The sequence below is a fragment of the Orcinus orca genome, chromosome 17 (assembly GCF_937001465.1).
Source record: "Orcinus orca chromosome 17, mOrcOrc1.1, whole genome shotgun sequence".
NCBI classification, from domain to species: domain Eukaryota; kingdom Metazoa; phylum Chordata; class Mammalia; order Artiodactyla; family Delphinidae; genus Orcinus; species Orcinus orca.
Window position 1 is genome coordinate 55,310,793 of NC_064575.1, and position 27,897 is coordinate 55,338,689.

The following is a 27,897-nucleotide window of genomic DNA, read 5'->3' on the forward strand; positions in this document are numbered from 1 at the left end:
AGAATGACTTGGGGTGAGTCTGTGAAGTATATATATCCATCCATATATACACACAAATACACACACACACACACACACACACACACTGTGCTGCTACTTATGTATTTTACTCTCATTTAAGGAAATACCAAGTATGTTGTTTTGCTTCTAATTTTCTTCTTGGTTGATTAAATTTCATAGTTTATTACTGAACTGTAGGTTATTAGTTTGCTGATTACATTATAACATTTCTGGAAAGTGACTAGTGACCTGTTTTACTCAAATGATGTATCAGGCACAGTACCTACATGGTCAGCTTAGTACAGGAACAAAGTGTAACAAATAAAGGTGGTTTTCATTTCTTTCTTCCTTGGTTTCCCAACAGGCAAAATCTTTTGCAGTGTATGGGTGGTCTGTGACTGGGGTTGGGAGAGACAGCAGGAGAAGCCAGATGATAAAAAATGTTGGATTTTTTTATATCAACTCTATTTTATTTATTATTATTTTTTTTTTTTGCGGTACGCGGGCCTCTCACTGTTGTTGCCTCTCCCGTTGCGGAGCACAGGCTCCGGATGCGCAGGCCCAGCGGCCATGGCTCACGGGCACAGCCACTCTGCGGCGGCACGTGGGATCTTCCCGGACCGGGGCACGAACCCGTGTCCCCTACATCAGCAGGAGGACTCTCAACCACTGCGCCACCAGGGAAGCCCTCAACTCTATTTTAATAGTTGATGAAGCTGAAGTACAGAGAGAAGGGAAAGGCAGTTACCTTTTTAAAAACTGCCTTTAAAGAAAGGCAGTTACCTTTGTTGATGTATAATTTACATGCAAAAAGTTCACTAATTCCAAAATGTACAGTTTGATGGGTTCTAACAAGCACGTGTGGTACTGCAATCACTACTACAATCAACACATACATTTCCAGCACCCAAACAAGCTCTCTGGGTCCCTTTGCAGTCAATCCCCTTCCCATACTCCTAAAACCAGACAACTAATGGTTATAGGCAGTCATCATTTATCAGCATTAGGCATTACATTGAACCCATGATATACTATTTAATCCTCCTCCTAAAGTCTTAAGAATAGATAGTTATCCCCACAATATGGATGAGGAAACTGACTCAGACCAAGTAAATCATGCAAGCTAGTAAACGGTTAGGGACAGGCTCAAATCCAGATCTACCTAATTCCAATGTTAAAAATTGAGTTTTAATTAAAAGATACGGAATTTCTTGACTTCCCTTGAAAAAAATTTTGTAACTGTCTACAAGTATTTGTCTACGCACATCTACTGAGTTTGCTTCCTTTAGGAGAAGTATGCATATTTTTAGGTGCCCAACAGCCCCATTACCTTCTATGGTCATTTTGGCACTGAGCCAACGCCCTCTTAGCTCATTTCTGCCACTTTCCTGGTCTTTGTCAATACTTGAAATTGTGATCTGTGGTGTACTTTTTGAGTCCAAGTTATATGTGTAGGAAAATATATGAAAGGATACAAAAAACCCTGCTAAAAATGTTTACCCTACTCCCTTAACCCCATCCGCAAGGTAGGAAGAAGGGGAGACAGAAATGATTAGCTTTCATTCTTGATACATTTCTACAGTGTTTGACTTTATTAAAGTATGTATTACTTCTGTAAATTAACTCACGTGGATTGATATTATGAACTAAAATGTTACCTTCTAAAAAAAATTATCACAACATAAAATTCTATAGCTACAGTTTCAAGTTTTTCTTTATAATAATTATAATTAAAAGTGATTACAGATGATATCTTTTTTCTTAATATTATTGACAAAATGGTACAAGAACCATCACTTAATATAAATACTAAAACATTCATTGCCATCTTGTATAGCAGCAGGTCACTTTAAAAAATATTCGTATACATGAGATCCAATGATGAGAAGACCAATTTGTGGCTGCAACTTTCATATTCTTGCTGATGTCACTAATAACACCATGGCGTTTAGGCACCGACTAAAGCACACAAATAGAAACAGTGTTGCTTCTGCAATAATAACAAAGATAAATGATTCTTAATGTATTTGTATTAGACTGCAGGGAAAGAGTTTTTTAAAGGTAAAATTATAAAGAAAGCATAATTTTAAAACCAGTAAACATCGAAATTTTTAAAGTATACTTTTAACAACATTTAAAAGAAATCACTAAACTTAAAATCATCGTCAATACCATTTGTAGACTTATGTTTTTCTTGACATTCACCCTGTTTTCTTTTTTTGCATTAAATGTCCACACTGTTGTGCTTTTCCTACCTTTATTATTTATGAAGGTTGAGATAAGTGATTTGTTTCTACTTCTAGTAATGTCCAGAGAACATGACATTGTGAATGGTTAAGTATTTTGTTGGTAGGGAAGACTGTTCTCAAGTTTATCAGAGGCTCTATCATGGGACCCAAAAACTGTAAGTCTAAAAGCACTTTGGATCCTGCAGTCTCATTAGCCCCTCTCTTTCCTTCCCTTTAAGATCTTTCCTCTCTCTGGTTCCTTTGTTTTCTCTTGACATATTAAGGTCTTTCTCACCCATAAAATAAAATCGTTTTTGCCAGTATACCTCCCTGTTTCTGCTTTCCTATCCTGGTCTTTACTTTCTCAGCCAAAAACTCTTTGAAAGAATCTACACTCACTAATGGAGCTTCCTTACCTATCATTTGCTCCTGAACTTTTACCCCCAGTGCATTTCTGAAACTCATGGGGCAACGATTACCAAAGACCTACCTATCAAACACAGTCCCCCAAAACATCAACTCTGAATCCAGTTTCCTGATATAGGAGAAAATCATGTAACTATGTGGAACTGTGTCATGATAAATTCATGGTTTCATCTTATCTGGATATTTATTACTGGAGTATAACCTTTTAATACAGCCTTATTCAGCTCTAACTCCAACTCCCTCAAAAACTACATTAGTCCTTTGAGCCTCCAAACCACTTCCTTGACCAATACTTAGTAAATTATCTCCCTTGCCAACCACTCAGAGGTCTTCTGGCATATTATCCCCTCCCTTTCTAGAAACTCTTCAGCACATACGCGAGTTTAAAGGTTTGAGTCCTCCACGTTGATATCTCTCAAATTTTTACCCATAATGAGAATCTTTCGCCTGAGGTGCAAATTCTTACTTGACACCCACGTCCCCCAACATTCACTGGGCACTTATCTTGTGCCAGTCACTGTGGTTGGTGCTTTTCATATACTATTTACTGACCTTTACAGCATCACTGTAAAATAGATACTACCGCCACTTTACATGCAGAGAAATTTAGACTCAAAAGAGGTTAAAGTTAAAAGACCTGCTCAAAGCCACACAACTGGTAAGTGGCATTGCCAGGATTTAGGCAAATCTGTCTAGCTCAAAGTTCTTACTCTTAAAATAACAAGAGCAGCAACTAATGAGTTTGGAATATGTGCCAGATGATGGTCTAAGCAATTTCCATGCTTAAGCACATTTAATCTTCATAATCACCCTACGAAGGAGCTGCTATTATTATTTCCATCCTAAAAGTTGTCTTTTAAGTTCCTACTGAACAGGAATTCGGTATTACCTTAACATTACCTAGCTATCTCAAACTCACTACATGTGAGATGGAACTCCTTTTATCTACCCTCAATCTGCTCCTCCTCTGGTATTCCTTACCTGGGTGAATGACACCAACATCTCCCACATGTCCATAGAGAAACCTGGAAGTCATTCTTTACCATCCCCATCTTCCCCTTCGCACTATATAGTCAGTTCTCTTGATTCCTTCCAAACCTGCTATTTCCTTCCTTCATGTCACTGATATTTCAGTTTTACTGCATTAAACGTTAAGTTCCACGAGGACAGAAGTGTAGAATAACGTTTGGTTCACAGCAGACATTTGATAAATATTTGCTGAATGTATGAATGAATAAATGAATTAGCTTGCAAGCTTTGTACCTTTGGTCTTGCAGCTCTCTGATCCATTCTTCATAGCGCTACTAGAGATCTTTGTAACAGGCATATCTGATATGAATCTTCAGCTTATAAATCTGTAACTAGTTCAACTCCTTATATGTATTAAGAGCCTCTGAGACCCACTATAATCTGGCTCTTCTGTATCTCCTCGCCCCTAAATTTAATACTCCTTGTCTGCTTTTACCTCAAACACATATATTCTGGTTTCAACACAGCTAAAGTATATACAGTTTCTGAAACTGTGATGTTTTTGAACATGATGTTGTCTCTGCCTGGAACAGTCTAGCACACTGCCACCAGTTACCCACTGAACTCCTTCAACTCAGCTCAGGAAACAGACCTCCATCCATCTCAGGATGAGTTAGGAGTCCTCCTTGATGGTCCCACAGGACATCACACTGGTACTGAGCTATAAGCATATCATTACCACAGTCCTTATCATCCTGTTTTGGGTTATTAATTTAACTGACCATCTTCCACAGCAAATTTTGAGTGTCCTAAGAGCAAAGAAAGTCTTGCCCCTCCTTTCCTTTTTTCTCTTTTCTTTCTTTTTCACTCTCTTTCTCTCTGCCTTCCTAGTGCCCAGCAACCACATCCCAGTTTCTGACACAGAGTGAAACTTCAGTAACTGTTGAGTTAAAGAATCAAAGTTACCAGATTTTAAGAATAAGCATGGAACATCCTCCATACAATTAGCCATTTGGTTTTCATGTTATAGTTTGCTCAGAGGGTAAGAGGAAAGAAGGAAAAGGATGAAGAAATATAAAGAGGAAGATAGGCATTCTTTCATTAGTGAATGAAGTTAAAAAGCCACGAGGGGAAAGAGAGACTTTAGATCCAACTGTCCACTTGGACAACAGGCTTTAGAGAGCTATTTCTGATCGCTGTCCTTCAAAGCGTAAAATATTGGTAAACGACTATTCAGAGTTCTTGAGTAGCTTCCGTCTTTATACTGTAAGGGACGCTACTCTGCATTAGCTTTAGCAACTTGCTGGTGGACAAGAGAGGACACCAAGCCAAAGGCAAGATGCTTTTACCATTTTTGATCTTCAATGGCTCCTGGGTTCTTAATAGCTTATAGCCCATCAATCTAATAAATATATGTAAAGAATTCCCTTTTCTTTTTCTGAGCAGGTAGCTAGCTTTTCACCTACCTCTACTGAAGCTCATCTCATAACTTACCTGTTCTTTCACAGAATCTTAAAACTGTATCTTGCAGTTTATCCTGTCAACTAAGCATTTTCCTACAGAAGTATCATATATGAAGGATTATCCTTTTCACATATCTTTAAACAATTATTCAATGTAAGTGTACCTATCCTTGCTATATAGGTATGTTTCCTCAAGTGAAAAAAGAGAAAAATATTTATTTACCTGGTGTGTATTTGTTGCTATACTATGAACTTTCAAAAATTTTAATTTACTTCATCATCAGAACAAATATTTGAGGTAGGTATTGTCTCCAGTTTACAGATGAAAAAACTAAACTTTAGAAATAGTAAACTACTTGCCCAAAGTGAAACGTCTAAGAAACAGTATCCAAACTTAGGTCTGTATCATTACACAGATCATGCATTTAATTCCTTCACTGTACTTTCCGAAATATAAATGGGTCATATTTTGAATAATGATTTTATCATTTGCAAAACACCTTCCTAATACGTATCTTTTAATCTTAAAACAATTCCAAGAGTAATTGATATTCCCATATTAAGACCCAGGAAGTTGAGACTCAGCAGTTAAATCGATAGGACTAAATCTCAGTTATTGAGAGTACAGTCAAGAATGGAATACCAGATCTTCTGCTACCAAGGCCAAAAGGTGCAGATCTAACCTTAATAGATGCTCCTCTGTTAATGATGTCTAGATACAGTGGAACAGAAGAAAACCAAGATTTGTACTTAGATTGACAAGGATTCCAAGAGATGAGCGAAGTTTAAAAAGATAGGTCAGTAGTTGTTAAAAGCAACCCAGAAGACCATACTAAAATCTATTATAGATAGTATACGACAGCATGATGACATGGTGGAAAGTATATGAGCCTTGACATCAGAGTCTTGAGTTTGACTCCTGCTTTTGGTATTTACTTACTTTCTTCTTTTCTTTTTGTGAAGCATGTTAAAGTACATGCCACATATCATTTCACCTCTATAAACTTCAATATGCATCTCTAAAAATATAAACATTCTCTTACCAACTACAATGCTCCTATTTTAACAAAATTAATAGTAATTCTTGATATCATTTAATATAGCCAGGTCATAATCAGGTTTCCCTGGTCGTCCCATAAATGACTTTTTACAATTGGCTTATTTGAAGCAGGATACAATGTCTCCACATTTCCTTTGGTGAGAGTATTTAAGTCTCTCTTAACCCACAGTGATACTCCCTTATTTTCCATGCCACTGACTTGTTACAGAAACCAGATCAGCTGTCCTGTAAGAAGCCCATATTCTGTGGTGTCACTTCCTTTTGGTGTCACTTAACTTTGTTCATCTAGCTCAAGGGTCAGCAAACTTTTTCTGTAAAAGGCCAGATAATAAATATTTTAGGCTTTGTGGGCCATATGGTCTCTGTCACAACTACTCAGCTCTGTCACTGTAACGTGAAAGGAGCCATAGACAAGACTTAAATGCAGGGGCTTCCCTGGTGGCGCAATGGTTAAGAATCCGCCTGCCAATGCAGGGGACACGATGCAGAGCCCTGGTCCAGGAAGATCCCACATGCCGCGGAGCAACTAAGCCCGTGCACCACAACTACTGAGCTGCGCTCTAGAGCCTGCATGCCACAACTACTGACGCCTGCAACAAGAGAAGCCACCGCAGTGAGAAGCCCGGGCACCGCAAAGAAGAGTGGCCCCCGCTCACCGCAACTAGAGAAAGCCCGTGCACAGCAACGAAGACCCAAGGCAGCCAAAAATAAATTAATTAAATAAATAAATTTTAAAAAAAGACTTAAATGGGGCTTCCCTGGTGGTGCAGTGGTTGGGAGTCCGCCTGCCGATGCAGGAGACGCGGGTTCGTGCCCCGGTCCGGGAGGATCCCACATGCCGCGGAGCGGCTGTGCCCGTGGGCCATGGCTGCTGGGCCTGCGCGTCCGGAGCCTGTTGCTCCGCAGCGGGAGAGGCCACAACAGTGAGAGGCCCGCGTACCGCAAAAAAACAAAACAAAACAAAACAAAACAAAACAAAAAAAAGACTTAAATGCATCAGAGTGGCTGTGTTTCAATAAAACATTATGAAAAAGACAAAACAAAAAACATGCAGTGGGCTGGATTTGGCTCAAAGGCCATAGTTTGCCAGCTCCTGCTGCAGAAGCTTGATTTCATGCAGGTTCAACATTTTTGGCTGGAATTATTCTTCAGAGCTGGTGCTGCCTGCTTTATATGTATCCCTGCAGGCTCACTATCTGCTTGCCCTACTTTTTATAAGTCTGAGATTAATCAATAGGTCCAGATGGGGCAGTCTGATCCCGTTACTGTAACTTCCCACACAACCATTTGTCTAATAGTTTCACTTATTGATGATCATAGCCTGAATAAATTATCTCATTAGGGGTGGAAAAATAATTTTCTAATCCTGCCATTCTTTATACATTCATTAGCTAAACTTCTGCAAAGAACTCTCCCTCAATAAATGTTATTTACTTACCCTGAAACACAGTTCATACAGAAAAAAGGAAGGATAAATGCTTAATTCTTTCCTTATAATTGTTTATTTTCAGAGTAGGAGTTAATGCCCTAGTTGTTACCACTGCTATTTGGTAACTTGTTGAAGTGATGTGTGTGTGTGTGTGTGTGTGTGTTTCTTATTACAAGTCTGTTGTTATGAACCAAGGAGTTTTCTATATTCAACCAGCTATCTTTATTACTCTTTCTGATACTTAAGTTCTCTCATCTTTGGCCAATGGGAGCCTCTTTATATTGGTCCCTGTGTCCTTTTGGCATGCACCACTAACTAATCTTTGAGAGTTCCTTGCTTTTTGATACAACAGAATGTCCCAGGCTCATCTTTTGGTATTTTCTGCCCCAGACTGAAATCAGTCATTCACCCATGACCCTTGGATCCTTTCAATGAGGAATGGTATTTACGATGACAGAGTTCCAGCTGTGCCTAACGCTATTGTGCTGTTATTACAACATGTCACTGATGAGGGTATAAAAAATGTATAATCTTGGGACTTCCCTGGTGGCGGAGTGGTTAAGAATCCACCTGCCTATGCACGGGACACAGGATCGAGCCCTGGTCCACGAAGATCCCACATGCTGCAGAGCAACTAAGCCCGTGCTCCACAACTACTGAGCTTGAGCTCTAGAGCCTGCGAGCCACAACTACTGAGCCCACGTGCCACAACTACTGAAGCCCATGCACCTCGAGCCCATGCGCCGCAACAAAAGAAGCCACTGCAGTGAGAAGCCAGCACACGGCAACAAAGAGTAGCCCCCGCTCGCCGCAACTAGAGAATGCCCGCGTGCAGTGACGAAGACCCAAAGCAGCCAAAAATTAATTAATTAAAAAAAAATATATATATAGTCTTGAATTCATGGGCAGAAGTAAAGTAGTATACTCTTTCTGGAAAACAAACCCTAACTCTAACTGTGTGACCTTAAGAAATTATTTAAATTCCTCTATGGCTGAGTTTTCCGTAAACTGGAATTAAAACAGCGTCCATCTCACAGTTTTAATATAAAGATTAAATGAATTTACATATATATGGCATTAAAAGCAATGATTAGCATACGGTAAGCACTCGATAACAATCAGGTACTATTTTTATTGAGAGCTTTGAAAATACTCCAATCTCTGACCCAGTAACTCCACTTTTATGACTTAACCATAAGGAAAATAATTTAAAAGTTAAGATAAAAATTAACAAAAGCATGTCAATTACAGTATTTATAAATGTGAACAAAACTGTAAACAGTCACCATTAGGGAAACAGTTTATGAAGAAAAAGTGATATGGAAAAATGCCCAAGATATATGTCAAGTAATACTAATAAACCCATCAGCCAAAGATACCATTTCTACTAGTCAAGTATGAACGCTTATTTCATTGCGCCCTAACCATATTTTGATTTGTATGCCTTTATTGAACATTTTGAACACTTAACAGAACAGTTTGACTTTTACATATTTACTAAATTAGTATGTGGTATCTATTTGCATTTCTTTGTGAAGTTAATTTTTGTTTCTAATTTTATTAGCTATCCAATTACTATTTCTATAAATTATCTTTTGTCTATCTACTGAGAAAGAAAGAAAATTAACATTTTATATAGAAAGTATTTGCATAAGTTATTCAAAATGCTCACAACAAACCTTGAGGGTACACAGCATAAAATCAAATAATCCAGCATCTTGCCATTTAGAAATCTCAATTAATAGCAAACCAAAATTAATTCAGAAAACACTAATGATCTGGCATCTGGCTCATCTATCAGCATCACAAGCAGATGAGTTCTAGTAATGAATTTAAAAAAGCAAATATATCAGGAATTAATCAGTTTGCATATAAGCTGCATTGAGTTTAGGGAAGTCTCAGGGTAAAACTACAAAGCAGCATAGTGTAATGGTTAAGAGCACCAATTCTTTGTGGGTTCAAATACAAGCTCTTCCACTTACTAATTATGTGACCTTTGCTAAAATACTTAACTTCTCTGTGTCTCTGATTCCTTATATGTAAAGTGGAAATAATAATAGTATCTAAGCTGACAGGGTTGCTATGAGAAGTAAATGAGTGTGTGTGTGTATATATACATACACAAACACACAGTGATTAGAACACTGCCTAATACATAGTAACTGCTGTATGTTTGCTATTGTTACAAAAATGAGTTTATAAATTGATCCCTCCTTGTCTCCTACTACTTTGTATAGCACAGTTTACTATTCAAATACTGTATTGTTTTGTGACTATTTCAAAATATTCCTACTTTAATTAGCTATGCACAATTTGGGTGATCAAGGTACGATTCTTTTTAAAGTGCCTCTGATGACACTTCTTTTTAAAGTGCCTCTGATGACACGATTCTTTTTAAAGTGCCTCTGATGCCAGACATAATATCCTAAAAACAAACAAACAAACGATAAAGCAATCTCAAGAAAGAACAACAAAGCTGGAGGCATCATGCACCTTGATTTCAAACTATATTACAAAGCTATAGTAATTAAAACAGTGTGGTATTGGCATAAAAACAGACACATACATCAATGGAACAAAATAGCCAGAAATAAACCCACACATGTACGGTCAATTAATTTACAACAAAGGAGCCAAGAATATACAATGAGAAAAGGATAGTCTCCTCAATAAATGGTGTTTGGAAAACTGAATAGCCACAAGCAAAAAAATGAAAATGGACCTCTATCTTTACACCATACACAAAAATTAACTCAAAATGAATTAAAGACTTGAACATAAGACCTGAAACCATAAAACTCCTAAAAGACAACACAGGCAGTAAGCTCCCTGACACAGGTCTTGGTGACAATTTTTGAATTTGGCAACAAAAACAAAAGCAACAAAAGCAAAAATAAAGAAGCAGGACTATATCAAACTAAAAAGTTTCCATACAGCAAAGGAAATCATCAATAGAATGAAAACGCAGTCTATTGAATGGGAGAAAATATTTGCAAATCATATATTTGATAAGAGGCCAATATCCAAAATATATAAAAAACTCAAACAACTCAATAGCAAAACAAACCAAACACTCAGATTACAAAATGGGCAGAGCATCTGAATAGACATTTTTTCAAAGAAGACATACAGATGGCCAACAGGTACATGACAAGATGCTCAACCTCATTAATCATCAGGGAAATGCAAATTAAAAACCACAATGAGATATCACCTCAAACCTGTCAGAATGGCTCTCATCAAAAAGACTAGAAATAAGTGTTGGTGAGAATGTGGAGAAAGGGAACCCTTGTGTGCTGTTGGTGGGAATGTAAATTGGTGCAGCCACTATGGAAAACAGTATGGAGGTTCCTCAAAAGATTAAAATTAGAACTACCATATGATCTATTCAATTCCACTTCTGGGCATTTATCTGAAGAAAATGAAAACACTAACACTAAAAGATACACTCACTCCCATGTTCACTGCAGCATTTACAATATTCAATGTTCAGATATGGAAACAACTAAATGTCTATCAATGAATAAATGGATAAAGAAATTGTACTATATATATTACATATATATGACAGAATAATATTCAGCCATAAAAAATGAAATCTTGCCTTTTGTGACAACATGGATGGACCTGGGGGCATTATGCTAAGTGAGAGAGGTCAGACAGAGAAAGACAAACACCATATGATATCTCTCATATGTGGAATCTAAATATATATATATGCGTGTGTGTATATATATTTCCAAGCTCACAGATACAGAAAATAAAGCAATCAATATAGATCATATACACCACAACTACAAAGGTTTCTAGTCTCCCACAGCAGTCCTTCTCAAACTTGAATATGAAAGAAATCACCTGGGGATCTTGTTAAAATGGAGAGTCTAATTCAGTATCTGGGGCAGGGTCTGAGAGTCTGCATTTCTAACAAGCTTCTTAGGTAGTACCAATGCAGCTGGTTCAAGAACAGCACTATGAGGGATCATGAATGAGCTTTAAGGAGTTCTGGAATCACACATTATCACATACAACATTTTCTGTGACTGTGCATATGTGGATTAGTTTCTAAGGAAAGGACCTACGTACAGTTCTTACCATATTCTCACGAGCGGGGGAGCAAGTAGGGAAAGGGCAGGTAGAAAGTAAGAGAATTTGTGGGAGAGGTAACAAAGACACAAATCAGTTCCACTGCTAAATGAAAAAAAATTGTCATTATAAAAAGGAAAAAGTATTTGTAAAGGCAACTATTTTACATATGTACAACAATTATAACTTATAAGACTAAGCTGAAGAATGAGACAATTCTATATTATAGACAATTATATTGTAGAAAATTACAACTTAGAAGACCAAATTGAAGAATCTTTAAATTCTAGAATAAAAAGACAAGGATATAAAACTAAGAGAGAAAAAAGATACGGCCAGGATATCTACTATTCACTTAACGGGAGTTTTAAAAGTACAGAACATAGGATAAAAGGCATTTAAAACACATATACGTAGGTATACATACATATACACACATACACACGATATATATATATATACACCTATGTGCATATATTCACACACATATATGTACATGCACATGTATTTTAGAAAAGTATCTTTAGAACATACAACTAGATATGTTCAGATAAAATGCCCACCAAATACCACAGTAACAATGACTGAAGATACATACTAAACACACACTGGTGAAAATGGTAAACTCCAAAGATAAAAAGAAATTCATGATAAGCTTCCAAAGGAACAAAGGAATTACAATCAAAATGGGAACTTAAAGTTACAAGATGATAAAGTAACATACACAGAATTCTGAACAGAAAATATTGGAACCTGGAATTCTATACCCAGCCAAACCATTATTCAAGTGTGATGGCAAAATAAAGAAACAATTTCAACTGTGCACACCTAAGAATACATACAACCACTACATATTTCTTAAGGGGGGGGATAATATACAAGAATGTACTTCAGCAAAATAGAAATATCAATCCAATTAAAGACTTCAAGAAAACTGTCATGGGACAAAGAAAATGATAAGGGAGAGGGAGAATAAAACTTAAGGAATCAAAATAATTGCTGAGAATGAGGATGCAAATTTTACTGTAATTAATTTGGGGAAGTATTTTAACATCTTTTTTGTTTTCTATGTCTGTGTGTATATATGGTCTGTAAATAAGTTCACTTGTATCATTTTTTTAGATTCCACATATAAGTGATATCATATGATATTTGTCTTTCTCTGCCTGATTTGCTTCACTTAGTATGATAATCTCTAGGTCCATCCATGTTGCTGTAAATGGCATTATTTCATTCTTTTTTATGGCCGAGTAATATTCCATTATAAATACACGCGCGCGCACACACACACACACACACACACACACACACACACCCCACATCTTCTTTATCCATTCATCTGTTGATGGACATTTAGGCTGTTTCCATGTCGTGTATATTGTAAATAGTGCTGCTATGAATACTGGGGCGCATGTATCTTTTCAAATTAGAGTTTTTGTCTTTTCTGGAAATATGCCCAGGAGTAGGATTGCTGGATCATATGGTAACTCTGTTTTTAGTTTTTTAAGGACCTCCAGGCTGTCCTCCAGTGGCTGCACCAATTTACATTCCCACCAACAGTGTAGGAGGGTTCCCGTTTCTTCACACCCTGTCCAGCATTTATTGTTTGTAGACTTTTTGATGATGGCCATTCTGAGTGGAGTAAGGTGGCAGATACCTCATTGTAGTTTTGATTTGCATTTCTCTAATAATTAGCAACACTGAGCATCTTTTCATGTGCCTGTTGGCCATCTGTATGTTTTCTTTGGAGAAATGTTTATTTAGGTGCTCTGCCCATATTTTGATTGGGTTGTGGGGTTTTCTTGATACCAAAAATATAATTTATAAAATAAAAAATTGATAAATTGAATTTTATCAATTAAAAAAACTTCTGTTTTGCCAAGGCCACTGTCAAGAGAATAAAAAGACAAGCTATACAGCTGGGTGTGTGTGGGTGTGTTTGTGTGTGTATTGATATCTATATAGATATAAAAACTCTCAAAATTCAACAGTTAAAAAATAAACAACCAAGCCAAAAATGTGCAATGGACTTAAATACTTCATCCAAGGGGATACAAAGATGGCAAAAAAAAGTATATGAAAAGATGTCATCATTAGTCATTTTAAAAAATGCAAATTCACATCAGATGAGATACTGCTATTTACCTAACAGAATGACAAAAACAGAAAATACTGACAACACTAAGTGCTAGCAAGGATGCAGAGCCACTGGAACTTGCACACGTTGCCAGTGAGAATGCAAACTGGTACAGCCACTGTGGAAAATGGTTTGGCAGTTTCTTATAAAGTTAAGCATATGTGTATAACTTATGACCCAGCAACCCTACTCCTAATTATTTATCCTAGAGAAATAAAGCATATCTCCACAAAAACCCATATAGGAATGTTCACAGATAATTAATTAAATAGCCAAAAGGTGTTAACAACTCAAATGTCCTTCACCAGGTGAAGTGACCGACTGTGGTGCATCCATACAAAATGGCATATTGATCAGCAATAATAAACTGTTGTCCTGTGCAACAGTGTGGATGATCGCAAAGACTAAGCTGAGCAAGGGAAGCCAGTCTCAAAAGGTTACACACTGTACACTTCTATTTATTTGAAAAAGACAAAACTATAGTAATGAAAAATAGATGGGTGGTTATCTGAGATTATGGGTGGGGAGAGGATGTGACTATAAAAGATAGCAGGAGTGAGTTTTTTCGGGTGATGTATCCTGATTTGCACGGTAGCTACACAAATCTGTAATGTGTTAACATTCACAGACCTGAACACCAAAGGGAAAAAGAATTAATTCTACTGTATATCTTTAAAAATAAAAATTAAAAGATTAACAAACTAAACAATCATCTTAAAAGCTAGAAAAACAACAAAATAAACAAAAAAAAAGTGCAAAGAAATTAATCAAATAGAAAACAAGAAAATTAGTAGACCATAAAACCAAGAGCTGATTCTTTAAGAAAACCTAAAATACAGAAAACTGTGATAAGTGTGTTCAAGAAAAGAATGACAGACAGGTATTAGGAATGACAAACGTGATATAATCACATGTAGAAAATATTTTTGAGAGCACATTACTTACAACTTTAAAGCAAATGTGGAAATAGAAATGAAATTACAATATTCTAGGAAAATATGACTTAGTATTTTTAACAAAATTGGCTCAAAGAGGTAGAAATTGAAAAGATAAAGTTATTCCCCAAAAGTACCATGCCCTTATAGTTGCAGGGTAGAGTTCTAAAAAACCTATAAAAAACCGTAACTTCTATTATTTTAAATTTTGTTGTGGCAAGCCCCCTACTTAGGTCAGGGAACAAAAGAATAAATTTTTAAAAAATACACAAAATAAAAAGCGGGGATAAATCATGTATCCTAATTCGAATTCTCTGTAACACCCACATACTTCAATCAAATCCAGCACTCAGTTCCTTACTGTAATGCAGTGGAAGAAGTAATGTGGAGTTGAATCCTATTCATACTGAATTTAAGCAATTTTATCTGTGCTCACTCATAGTTTTCATATGGCCCCTAAATACAACCATTTTATCTGGTGCTCAAAAAACTTCTGTACCAACGCTAGAGAGAAAACTGGATGTTTTGTACTTAATGAAAGTATGCTGTTCAGCACTGAATATTGTAAAACATGTATACTGTACTTGAAGATGATTTCAGAGAGTTTTAAAAGAACTATACTTTAGCCTTACTCACTGACATCAGAACCTAAACTGTGTGTAGTGATTCCACTCCAGCTGCACAAATAGGAGGCTCCCCCTCTATCTCCTACCCTCTTTAACAGCGTGAATAGTCTTACGTACAAGTAATCATGTCAGTGGAAACACAAGGTCATACCTTCCATAGTACTGGGGCCATATTTTGGTTAATGCTATGGCTGCTACCTTTTGAGCAAATAAGTGTGGTCTTAAAGTATAATCACCCCCAACAGACTAGAAGTGCCCATCTGGCAGAACACAGTGGTCCTTCCCCTGGACTTGAGCTCAGTCTTCATTTAGCATCTCCATTTTACTCCACAGATGCCTCCTTCAGACAAGAATTCTACTTCTCATACAACCAGTCCATTTCCACTAAGGTATCTTATATGCTTCTTTGGTTATAAGGCCCATTCATAAGAAGGGATTTACTTCTGACAGGCTCATCTGTATTACCTTGCTTAGTGAAACAAAATTTATCCTCACTAGGAATGAAAACATTTCTCCTGTCAGCGGGACAAGGCTGTTTATTTTTGCTTTCTTATTGTAACTGTAGCTATACAGGTCTCCTTCCCTAACCTGAAAAGGCAAAATAATCACAACTGGAACAGTAAATTTTTTTGCACTGTTCTTGACCACTGAAATCAATTTTAAAAGGTGTATGGATTATAAGTGTGTCTAAAAGAACAGATCAACAGATATGAAAATTGGGAAGAGGAGGGAGGAAATCAGGTCACAGGAGAGAGAAAGAAAAGGGGTGCAGGGAGTTAGAAAGCTGGCAGTAACTACAGACTGATTTCATAGATACAAACACAAAGTCTTAAGAAAATTAGTCAATGTATTCCAGCAGATTAAAAGATAATATATCGTGGGCTTCCCTGGTGGCGCAGTGGTTGAGAGTCCGCCTGCCGATGCAGGGGACACTGGTTCGTGCCCTGGTCTGGGAGGATCCCACATGCCGCGGAGCGGCTGGGCCCGTGAGCCATGGCCGCTGAGTCTGTGCGTCCAGAGCCTGTGCTCTGCAATGGGAGAGGCCACAACAGTGAGAGGCCCGCGTACCACAAAAAAAAAAAAAAAAAAAAAAAGAAAAAAAGATAATATATCGTTACCAACTTGTTGTGGTCTATCCCATAAATGCAAAAGTAGTTCAACATAAGGAATCATATGAATGTAATTTACTCCATTCGTGGATAAACGAATTCATTTATTCAACAAATACTGTCTGGCATGATGCTAGGTATGATTCCCTCACATAATTCTGGCCCTCATAGATAACTTACGATCATCTTAGAAATGAACACACTTATGTGTCAAAATTAAATATCTAATCTCAAAAACTTATTTTATACAGGAACTCATGTAATAGCTCCAATTTGATTAAGAATATCAGAAACCTATAGCAAACATCACACTTAAAATTTTGAAAAAAAGGGGATGGGAACCATTAAAACTAAAGGCTTAACAGATATCGACTGCAGAGTATGGACCTTATCTGGATCCTGATCCAAAGAGTTTCTAAAACTTCATGTTTATATGACAGCCAGGGCAATGTGTATATGGCTAGATATGTAATGATAATTAGGAACTGTTAACTTTTTAAGTGTGATAGTGGTATTGGACTTAAGGTTTGTTTTTTGAAGCCTTCACATATTAGAGATACATACTGAAATATTATTAGATTAGGTACTTGGGATTTGTTTCAAAATCATTTGCGTTTAGGGAGTGGGTGGAGGAGTGGATAAAACAAGGCTGGCCATATAATGATCACTTGTTGAAGCTGGATGTTGGGTATATCAGGTTAATTATACTAGTGTCTCTACTTTTGAATATGCTTGAAATTTCCAAAGTACAAAGTTTTAAAATTGTTTTTAATTATCAAACACAATGGCAAAAAATCAAGCAAAAAAGAACAAAAACTAAATGCAAACACTAGAGAGAATCTACGTTATCAGAAAACCTTCTATGGATACTATTATTCAACATTATTCTATTCTTTTTTTTCAAAAGTTATTACTTAAAAACTTTTATTTGAAATATACATACAAAAATGCACTAATTGCAAGTTTATAGTTCCATGAGTTATCACCCCCAAAACCCATATCTGTGTAAACCACCGCTTAGGTCAAGATATAGATTTGACCAGCAGTCCAGAAGCTTCCATGGTACCCATCTCAATCACTACCCCCACCCCCGCCCAACCCCAAGAGGCAACTGCTCTCCTACATTAGTCTAACTTCTAACACTGTACTCATACGGTAGCTATAATTGTGTGCCTAACATTTTTTGATCAACATGTGAAATTTACCCACCCTACCTGCAGCGGTACTTTGGGGTTTTTTTTCCTTATTTTTTTAAAATTTGTTCTTTTCCATTACCTTGTAATGAGAGCACCTTGTTCTCAAAATGTGGTCAGTGGACTCTTGGGAATTCCCAACACCCTTTCAGAGTTTAATAGAATACAGAAAGCTCACTGATTTCAGATTCCACATTGCAACTAAACTTTAAAAAACTACTTGTCAAGTCCTGGTGTAGCATCAAAGAATATTCACATTTATCTGAAAAGGCTACTAAAATTCTTCTCCCTTTACAATTATCTATGTGAAGCCAGATTTCTTTCTTATACTTCAAGCAAAACATGTCACAGCAGACTGACTGCAGAAGCAGACATGAGAAATCAGCTGTCTTCTATTAAGCCAGACATTACAGTGATTTGCAAAAATGTATAGCAACGCCATCCTTCTTACGAAACTTTTTTTTTTGGAAATTTTAGTGGTCATTTTACATATTGTTAAAACGTATGCTACTTAAGGTCACACGTAATGGGGTTGGTTTCTTGTCATTTTAAATGGGTTAATAAATATTTTAACAATCTCTCAACTTTAATTTACCATATTTAAAAACATATATATCTGTCACACAAAAAACATTCTTTGGATCCCCCAAGAACTGTGGAGCCCTGCGTCCCAAAAGTTTGAGAACTGCTGCTGTACGGTTTTCCCTTATGTGAATATACCATATACCATAATTTATTCATCTATTCTATCGCTGATGGATATATGGGCTCTTTCTAATCTGGAATTAAAACAAGCAAGGATGCTATGAATATCCTTGTACGTGTCTTCTGACGCACGTGATGTCCCCACTTCTGTTGAGTTTATACCAGGAGCAGAACTGCTGGATCACAGGGCATGTTTACACTCAGCCTTAATAGATACTGTTTTCAAAGTGGCTATTAAGCATTTGAAATGTGGTTAGTCTAACTGAGATGAGCTGTAAGAATAAAACCTACACTAGAGGGCTTCCCTGGTGGCGCAGTGTTTAGGAATCCACCTGCCAATGCAGGGGACACGGGTTTGAGCCCTGGTCCGGGAAGATCCCACATGCCGCAGAGCAACTAAGCCCGTGAGCCACAACTGCTGAGCCTGCGCTCCAGAGCCTGCGAGCCACAACTCCTGAAGCCTGGGCGCCTAGAGCCCGTGCTCTGCAACAAGAGAAGCCACCACAGTGAGAAGCCCGCGCACCGCAACGAGGAGTAGCCCCCACTCACCGCAACTAGAGAAAGCCCGTGCACAGCAACAAAGACCCAAGGCAGCCAAAAAAAAAAAAAAAAAAAAAAAATTTACACTGGATTTTGAAGACTTAGTATGAAAAACATAATGCAGAATATTTCATTAATAATTTTGTATTGGTTACATGTCAAAATGATAATATCTTAGATATATCAGGTTAAATACATTACTAACATTAATCTCACCTGCTTTTTTAAAATTTTTAATTCGGCTACTACAAAATTTAAAACTATGTATATGACTTACATTTGAGGCTCACAATATGTATCTGGTAGGCAGCGATGCTCCGGGGGGAATATAGAGAGGTAAAACAGGAAAATACCAAGTGTGCATACTAAGAACAGTCTGAGATGCTTAGGAGACAGGCACCTAGTTTTGAAGAACCAGAAAAGACTTCCCAAAGGAGGTAATATGTAAAGGAAAGCTGAAGGATGGCAGGAGTTAGCCTAGTGAAGAAAGTGGTGGAGGAAGGTAAAACCAGGCAGGGAGAACAGTGTGTGCAAAGGCCAGGAGACAAGAGAAACGTGTTCAGTATGGCACAAACACGGTGGAGGGGAAGGGCATGGTGGAGGGAGTGACAAGAGACGAGAAAGGGAAAAACTAGCTACATCGTGAAGGGCCTAGTGATGCTTCTATTTTAAGAATAGGGAAGTATTGGTTTTAAGCAAGAAAGTTACATAATCATATCCTCACTTTAGAAGAGTCACTCTGCTGCTCCTCTGTGTGATGTGAGTGAATAAGGACTAGAGTCAAGTTGGGGCTGTTACAATAACACAAATTAAAAACTAACGAGCCTTTACATGAAGAGAACAGCAGCAGAGAGACGCAAACCTTAGGCAAAATCACTACTCTCAAAGCTTCAGTTTCTTCTAATAATACCTACCTCAGAGTTATTTTGAGGATTTAAGAAAAGCATCTTTTTGTAAAGGAGTTCTGTATTCTAACTCTTGGTAAAAGATTTTAGTATCACTAGAACAGGCAATAATAATTCCAAGAAACTGAATTCTATTTCAGAATATGCCAGATAAAAGATTCATGTCTTCTCCAACTTATTCAAACCTATAAGATACTTTAACAATCAATGAAATTAAGTCAGATAATTACATCTGAACGGTAAATTCCAACTACGACACATCCCACTGTGCTCCATTTAACCTCGATATGAAAAGATTAACACCAAATCCCATCTCTAAAAACTGAAATTCAAGTGAATTAAAGGTAAGTATGAAGTTACTCTCATTCAATGGTAAAAACATGAATGTAAAACGATTTCACTTCTTCACCAAAATGATACTAGCAGGGCAGGGCAGTGAGTTATAAAGTATTTGAGAGAACTAGAAAACTGTTCAGTTGGCTTCATTTACTTTGAAGTTTTGGGACCTTCTAAAGTTATATAGTCTGTAAATAAACTATTCAATCCAGGGAAGAAAGGTAAAAGGTCACTTTATTTTTCCAAAAATGTTTGAAGTTCTCTAATCTGCCAATGCATTCTTTTTTTTTTTTTTTTTTTTTGCTGTACGCGGCTCACGGGCCCAGCTGCTCCGCGGCATGTGGGATCCTCCCAGACCGGGGCATGAACCCGTATCCCCTGCATCGGCAGGCGGACCCTCAACCACTGCGCCACCAGGGAAACCCCGCCAATGCATTCTTGACTCTTCTAAGACATAGAGCAATCTTTAATTGATCACTTAGTAGAAAGCATTTAACTTGGGCAAAAAGTCCTTGAAATCTAACTTTTATTCCACCCTTTCCTTTTTGCCTTAAATACTCTTAAAACACTGTAGAAAGTTTTGTTCTGTACTTATTTCATCCACAAAAATGAACAGTCCTTAGAACTGAGTTCTCCACAGAACCCTTCTTAAGCCTCCCCCCTTGTAACTTAAATCCCCACTCCTTAGTGTCATATGCTATACAACTATTCACACACAATATCCCTTCTTGAACTGAGTATTCTTAACCTTCTCTTTTCTAGATTAAAATAAACAGAAACTTAACTTCCTAAGGGTCTAAACTGATTTACTGAATTATGAAAACAGAAATCACCCGCAACCTCTCAGCCCTTTTCTTCACTCTCACCTGATGATCTCATATCACTTTGAGAATTCTCCATCATCCTACTACAAAACCTACAGACCTAAGTCCACTTGAACTAATATTTTCCTCCTTAACCTCGTGTGACGAGAGAGGAAGCACCCCTTCCTTCCCTATCAAAGGGGCAATTCATACTCTTCTTTCCACCTCCACTGCTGCCACCTCAGTGTCTCTCACCTGCATTACAGCCGAAACCTATCATCCCACCTCTGCTCTTGCCTACTTCTGAACAATCCACACAGGGGCAAAAGCGACTGTTTCAAAACAAAGATCACACTACAGCATTTAAACTGTGTCAACAATTACACTTAAATCCAAACTCTTTACCATAGTTTCCAAAGCCCTGAGTCCCTGCCTAAGATTCTAGCCTCACCTTGTCACTCTTATGACCACTGTGCTCCGGCTACTGATTTTATTTGTTTACCTGCAAAACACCAGCTCTTCCACATCAGCTTTTTCCTAATTCTGGGTCTTTCACATGTTGCTCCCATGTGCAAGGCTCTCTTATCCCAGTCATAACATGGTTAGCTGTTCTTCAGGTCTTTCATTCTCCTCTACAAGGAAGGCTTCCTCTAACTACTCTGTGCCTGGTATTCACTTTGCTATCCTGTTTGTTTTTTGTTAAAGCACTTACTACAAGTTATTCACTAGACTGGAAGTTTCACGAGGGCAGAAACCACCTCCACCAGGCTGTCGTGCCTTACATAGTGCCAGACGTAAGCAAGCGCTCGACAAATATTTGCTAAATGAATGAAAGAGTGAAGAGAGAGACAGGATTAGGTTGTGGTCCTGGCTGTACTACTTCCTAGTGCTTTGATCTTAGATAAGTGACAACTTCTCTGAGCTTCAATTTTTCTCTTCCATAAAAAAAGGAATAAATACCTTGTAGGATTTCTAAATACGACCTAATGAATATTAACAGACTATGAATTAAGACCAACCACAGTATCTGAACTTAATTGAGTAAATGTTAGTTTCCTTCCCTTTCTTCTATAGTTTAGACAGAATTCCCTAAGCTAATTTCATATTGAAACTAGAGATAGATAGACAGACAGACCTATCTATCTATATACACATCTACTGTTGCATCTACTTAAAAGGACTAATGACATGCATCTGAACAGACAAATTGGTAACTTGTATTTGTAGGATCTAATCCAATCCTACACCTTAGAAAATGGAGAATAAGTAGTATACATCTTACTCACCCCTCCCACAAAAGACAGGGTGGAGTGAGGAGAAAATGAAGAGAAACCAAGAAATGGGAGGGAAAGATAACCTGAGAAATTAGAAATCATTAATTCAACCTCAATTCCTAAGTTTAGAACAACCTTCATTTACCTATAAAGACCTGTAGCAGGAACAGGATTAGTACTCATTCCGAAATTCTGAAATAAAACATTTTCTATTTGCTTAAATCTACATACATCTCACCTATATTAAAGGTATTTACCTCCTTTTTACCTTTCATTCTTTAAACTGTAATTTCATTGATAAGATGTAAAAAAAACACAACAAAAACCCTCCAAATACAAAAATGCCTCACATCAGAAAAACAAAAAGTTCTCATTGTTGCCTTAATTTCTTGATAAGCTTTAAATTTTCTAACCACAAAAATTAAGTCCTTTTTTCCCAAACATTTTTTTAAACTGCTGCTCACTTTTCAGCCTGACATCATTTTTATGTTTTCTTCAGAGATTATACTTTCTAGGAACGTTCTAAATCATTTACCATACATCATTCAGATCTCCTCCACATTCTCCCTGGAACACAGGTACCCCTCTGAGAGTGGTCATTTAATACTTTCTGCCTGGTAACCGCCTAGAATTTTGTGGAATGTGCTGCATGCCTTTATATTCTCCCTACGATATGGATATAATTTAGATTCTAAACCCAAGGAAGGGTTTATATTAAGCAATTAATTCAGTTTTACTCAACATATTTTATGTAATCAAGGCTGACTTTTTTAGAAGTAATTGGAATCTGGTTTAGATTTTTTTTCTCATGTTCTAGTTATTTCTACAACCTTTCTAAAATTGGAACTTCTAGCCTATCCTTAAACTGGAAATTTATAAAATCCTGCTGAAAGTTCCATAAAATTCACAGAGAAAGACTCACTCATTAGACATAAGATGCAAGAGTAAAAAGAACATGCTATGCTTCCACAACATCTAGAACAGCAGTGTGTACAGAAAGAATTTTTGACTATAATAAGCTGAAAACCACTTTAAAGATACATTTTTGTCATAAGTTCAGTCAGTACATGTCAGGGAGAGTTCTTACTGCTCCCAAAAGCTCTAGCAGCAAGTAACCGAAGACTTTACCACCTACAACTCTTCAAGGCTGCTGTAAAATGATATACAAATACAACAAACATTTAAAATTACATTTTAAGGCTTCATCTAGGGCAGTGCTTTTACAAACTAACAACTGTATTCTATAAGTGGGTCCAAAATTACTTTATTGAGTCCAAACCAGTACACGAAGAAAGGAAGCAGGAGAGAAGGGAGGTGAAATAGGTTAAAAAACATCAGAGTACATCACAGGTAGTACCAGCAAGGATTATTTCATGAATTTTGTTTTGTTCTGTATACTGGGAGTAATATAAAATGTATTTTAGGTATTTTAATCTTCTAAAAAAGATTTGAGGGCTTCCCTGGTGACGCAGTGGTTGAGAGGCCGGCTGCCGATGCAGGGGACACGGGTTCGTGCCCCGGTCCGGGAAGATCCCACATGCCGCGGAGCGGCTGGGCCCGTGAGCCATGGCCGCTGAGCCTGCGCTTCCGTCCGGAGCCTGTGCTCCGCAACGGGAGAAGCCACAGCAGTGAGAGGCCGGCGTACCGCAAAATAAATAAATCAATAAATAAAAATAAAAAAGATTAGAAAACACTGATTTGGGAGACAAACAGAGTGGAAAAGGATAAAGCAATGGAACTGCCATAATTATCAAATTATGGCTTGGGAGGTGAGCAAGACTAACAGCTTCTACTCACGAGGACATGGTTTGGAAAACCTCCACACATTTTAACAGCCAGATAGCCCGTGTGAGATATGAAGAAGCACCTTCTCCTCTTACAGCAGGCCTAACACATGCCAGCAAGGTCACAGCTGCCCCCACTAACTGTTCTTATCCCTTCAAACTTCCAATGGCAGAGGTCAACCTTTACCTTCTCCTAACTCTCAGGAACATTCGGTGCAGTTAAGCTACAGCAGCTCCTGAAAGATAATTGTTGGTCTTTGAACAACTACTCCTAGAAAACATTAACTGTATTCCATATCATAATCTGGAGTTTCAAATAAGGCTTTGGCATTCAGAAAAGTAACTTGGAAGTAAAACAGTCATACTATTCCACTAAAACAGTCACATTTATTAGTCACACAGTCCACTAAAATGGTCATGTGAAGAAACTAAGCACCAAAATAAAAAGATTACTTTTAAGGTATTTGAAATGTTTCAAAGATTCAAGGCACAACCTGGAGCCATTTAATATTACAGTTTAATAGATAAGAAAGAGTCACTCTGTGAAGGGTTGGTATTGGAACTGCCCAAATATCAGCCAATCAACCTGCATTTTTTTCACTGGGTCTAAGTTAAGGGTTACTCTGAATATTCAGTTGCATTAACAAAGGTTTCTCATTAGTTTTGAAGCCACTTTGAAAAAAACACACATTTTGCTGTATAAGGGACAGTTTCATAAATTACAGTGTATAGTTTTTCTAAAGGCTCAGAACAGGTGATGGGTACTTCTCAGGACGCATCCACTCATCACAACTACTGCATATTCAAGTAAAACAACCCCACTATTGTTATGAAAGCACACACACCCCCGCCACACACACACTATTATTATAGCTGCTTCTTCTCTAATATAAATCCACACAGGACAGAAGAGGACAAAAAGTGCAGCAATAAAGAGAATTTCCCCAAATGCAGAGCGAAGGGTTCCTTTAATCTCTGCTCACAGTTTAGTGTCCCGCCTGGCTCACTACCTCCGTTTTCTTTATACTTTAAAACTTGCTGTGTGGCTTGAGATATCAACCCTTAGCATAATCACTTGCTAGTTTTATAATGTGACCCCACACTGTTGGAAAAAGGAGCTTCAGTCTTTGCCTACTAACAATTCCTCACTAAACACAAATTCCCAAAACATAAATATCTGATAAACATCTACCAGAAAGTCATTTTGTGTACAAGTACAAAAGGATGCACCAGGACAAATTCGGGGGTTCACAGCCTCTTATCCCTAGAGGCAAAAAGAATTTTAGTTCAAACACTAATGACATAGCTCTTAATGAAAGCAGAGCTAAAAGAACCTGTTTATTTATCCAATCTGATCACACATCACTAAGACTCAACTCTGATTATAGTAGAGGACAAAGCTGGACACTCTTAATCACCCTAGATTAAAGATGCCTCTAGCTTTCTGCTCTCTCCTGGGCCATTACACCAAACCTAGAGCAGAGCTACACCCACCTTCAGGCTAGAAGAAACACATAATAGCTTATTGATCTCTGGTGCAGACCCAAACCCACAAGTCACCAAGCAAGTAGGGATCACAGCCACTTGATGCAACTAACAATCAGAAGTCATGCACTGGGTTTTCTGTTCAAATAAGCACACCACTGGCAATTACCACATCAAATGTGGACCAACTCCTCCCAAACAAAAATAAAAATATATTAATCAGGTCAGGGAGCAATACATTCTGAACCACACAGAAAAACTACTATTTCTTGGTTGGCAGTAAATGTCGATCTCAGTTCATTAAATTCTTCATTTCGTGTAATTTCTCAGGTTTTAAAAGTTACCGTGACATTCAATTCCATAGATAAATGCTTTCAAAAGAGATAATACTTGCTCGTAAATTACATGTTGACTGAACTTCATCCCCACCACCATTAGTGGAATTAAGTGTTTGTGGCAAATGACTTAGACTTTTCAGAAGTAAAATTTACCAAAGAATGATAACTTCTAATTATTTTCTTCTGAAGAAATCAAAGCACCACTCCCAAAAGTAAAGGTTAACTGTGTTCTCTGAAACAACTATACAATGTTTTAAACTGATGACTAAAAACAGTCAAGCCAGAAGTGGAACTCAAAGTCTCTCAAGCAATGAATGTTCTTTCCAATTAATTCCGTTTAGCTCTTGTTCTGACCCCTGTGTACTACGTAAAGCTTGGTCCTTACTCATAGCCTCAGCCATCTCTTAACCTCAAAGGAATATATGTAATACAACCCACAGACTGGAATAAAGCAACAGTGACAACATTAGCGGACAATGATGGATGAAATGCCAAACGAACTGGGAGTCAGGGCAGACATGTACGCCCTAAGAGGGAGAGACTGAGGTGGGGCTGGAAACTATTTTCTGGCCTTCTCCCGCGTGCTGCTCCAGAGCAAGGGGCAGGATCCTGCATGCCCGGGATCAGCAGAGCCCCCGAAGTGCAGGGATGGGAAGAAAATAGCGGGCTGCTTTGCCAGGGAGTGGGGAAGGTGAGGGATCGGTGCGGTGTGAATTCCACTGAGGAGTGAACTTCCTGGCCCAGGGTGGGGGCGTTGGGGGTGGCAGGACGGTCCCGGCCAGCGGCGGGGGGGCGACCTCCCTTTCTCCCACAGTCCTACATCTTTGTGTGTGTGTGTTATTCAAGGGGCTACGAGTCCCCGAGGAACCAGCCGGCCACCGTGGCCCTCCAGCCCAGGTCGGGAAGTCCATCCGCCACCCTCTAGCTCCCAGGAGGCTCCCCGGGTCCGGGACGCCCAAACACCCACCAAAACCCCGAGGGTCTGGAGACAGACGAATGGACCAAAGCATCTTCGTGTGTGGACACCCCCTCCGCTACATCCAACCCTCGCCGGGTCTTTGTCCCGCCGGCGGCCGGGGTCTCTGCCGGTTCCTCGGGGAGCCCCCTGTCCTGGAGGCCTCGGGGCCCGGGGTCGCCCCAGCTTTGTTCAGTCAGCGGGGCGCGAGGTCCAGGACACTTACCGTACACCCCGGCGAAGAAAAGCAAGACCAGCGCAGACCTCCACCGCGGAGACTCTTTTGTGCTCCAGCGACGGGCCATAACCACGGCAGATAGAGCAAGCGAGAAGGAGATGGAGGAGGCGGAGGTGGAGGCGGAGGAGGAGCTGGGGCCAGACGCCGCCGCCACCGAGCCCCCGGCTGCTCCCTGCGCTCTCCGCGGCGGCGGGAGGGGGAGGGGCCGCCGTCGCCGCCGCCGCCCGCGCGCGCTCCCTCCCTCTTTCTGCCTCCCTCCGGACCCCCCTCAGCAACTCGCCGGCTCCCAGCCGGGGCGGCGCGAGAGTCCTCCACGGGACGGCTCTCCCGGGAGCCAGGGTAGCCAGCGCCGGTACGAGGTGAGGGGGCGGCGGACGCGCGGCTCCAGCCACGCGCCGCATAGGCTAGTCGGCGCCGCCACCCGCCAGACAGCGCTAGCCGGCACCCGCGCCCATCCGTGCGATCGGCAATCCCCTGGCCCGCCTGCCTTGGTTCCCACCCCGCGCTCCGCTGGACTTTCTAAGTCTCAGGGCCGCTTTCCTCGTGACAGAGGCCGGAGGAGCAAGGCAGTGCCAATAGATGAGCGAGCGAGAGAACGCGGGTCGATGGGTTCCCCCGGGCTGGGGAGTGGGGGCCGGCTTCGGCGCTTCGCTGCAGTCAGCGGTCTCGGGGCTGCCCCTGCGGGTTGTATGAGGACGTGTTGGGTGGCGGAGAGTGGCTGCGCGAGCGAGGAGAGTGGGTGTTCGGAGGCTGGGAACTTGGGAGTTACTCTCCCCTACCCCTTCCTCCCTTCCTCCACTTAACCCGCGCGGAGCTCGGAGTGGGTGGGCGCAGGTTAGTGCCGAGACCCCGGCCGCTGGTCGCTGGGAATGCCTG

At 39.2% G+C, this 27,897-nt stretch overlaps 1 protein-coding gene across 2 annotated transcripts in view; it reads right to left on the minus strand.

Annotated features, from left to right (window-relative positions):
- Positions 1 to 27,140, minus strand: part of LRP12 (LDL receptor related protein 12) — an 84,170-nt gene extending 57,030 nt beyond the window's left edge. The window contains exon 1 of one of the 2 annotated variants that reach the window (XM_033411236.2): positions 27,010 to 27,140. In XM_033411236.2, the coding sequence (XP_033267127.1) occupies positions 27,010 to 27,088 (79 nt within the window). In that variant the 5' untranslated portion in view covers positions 27,089 to 27,140. The remainder of the gene's footprint in view (positions 1 to 27,009) is intronic. The other variant, XM_004282928.3, reaches the window with a different exon arrangement.
- Between the last annotated feature and the right edge of the window lie 757 nt (positions 27,141 to 27,897).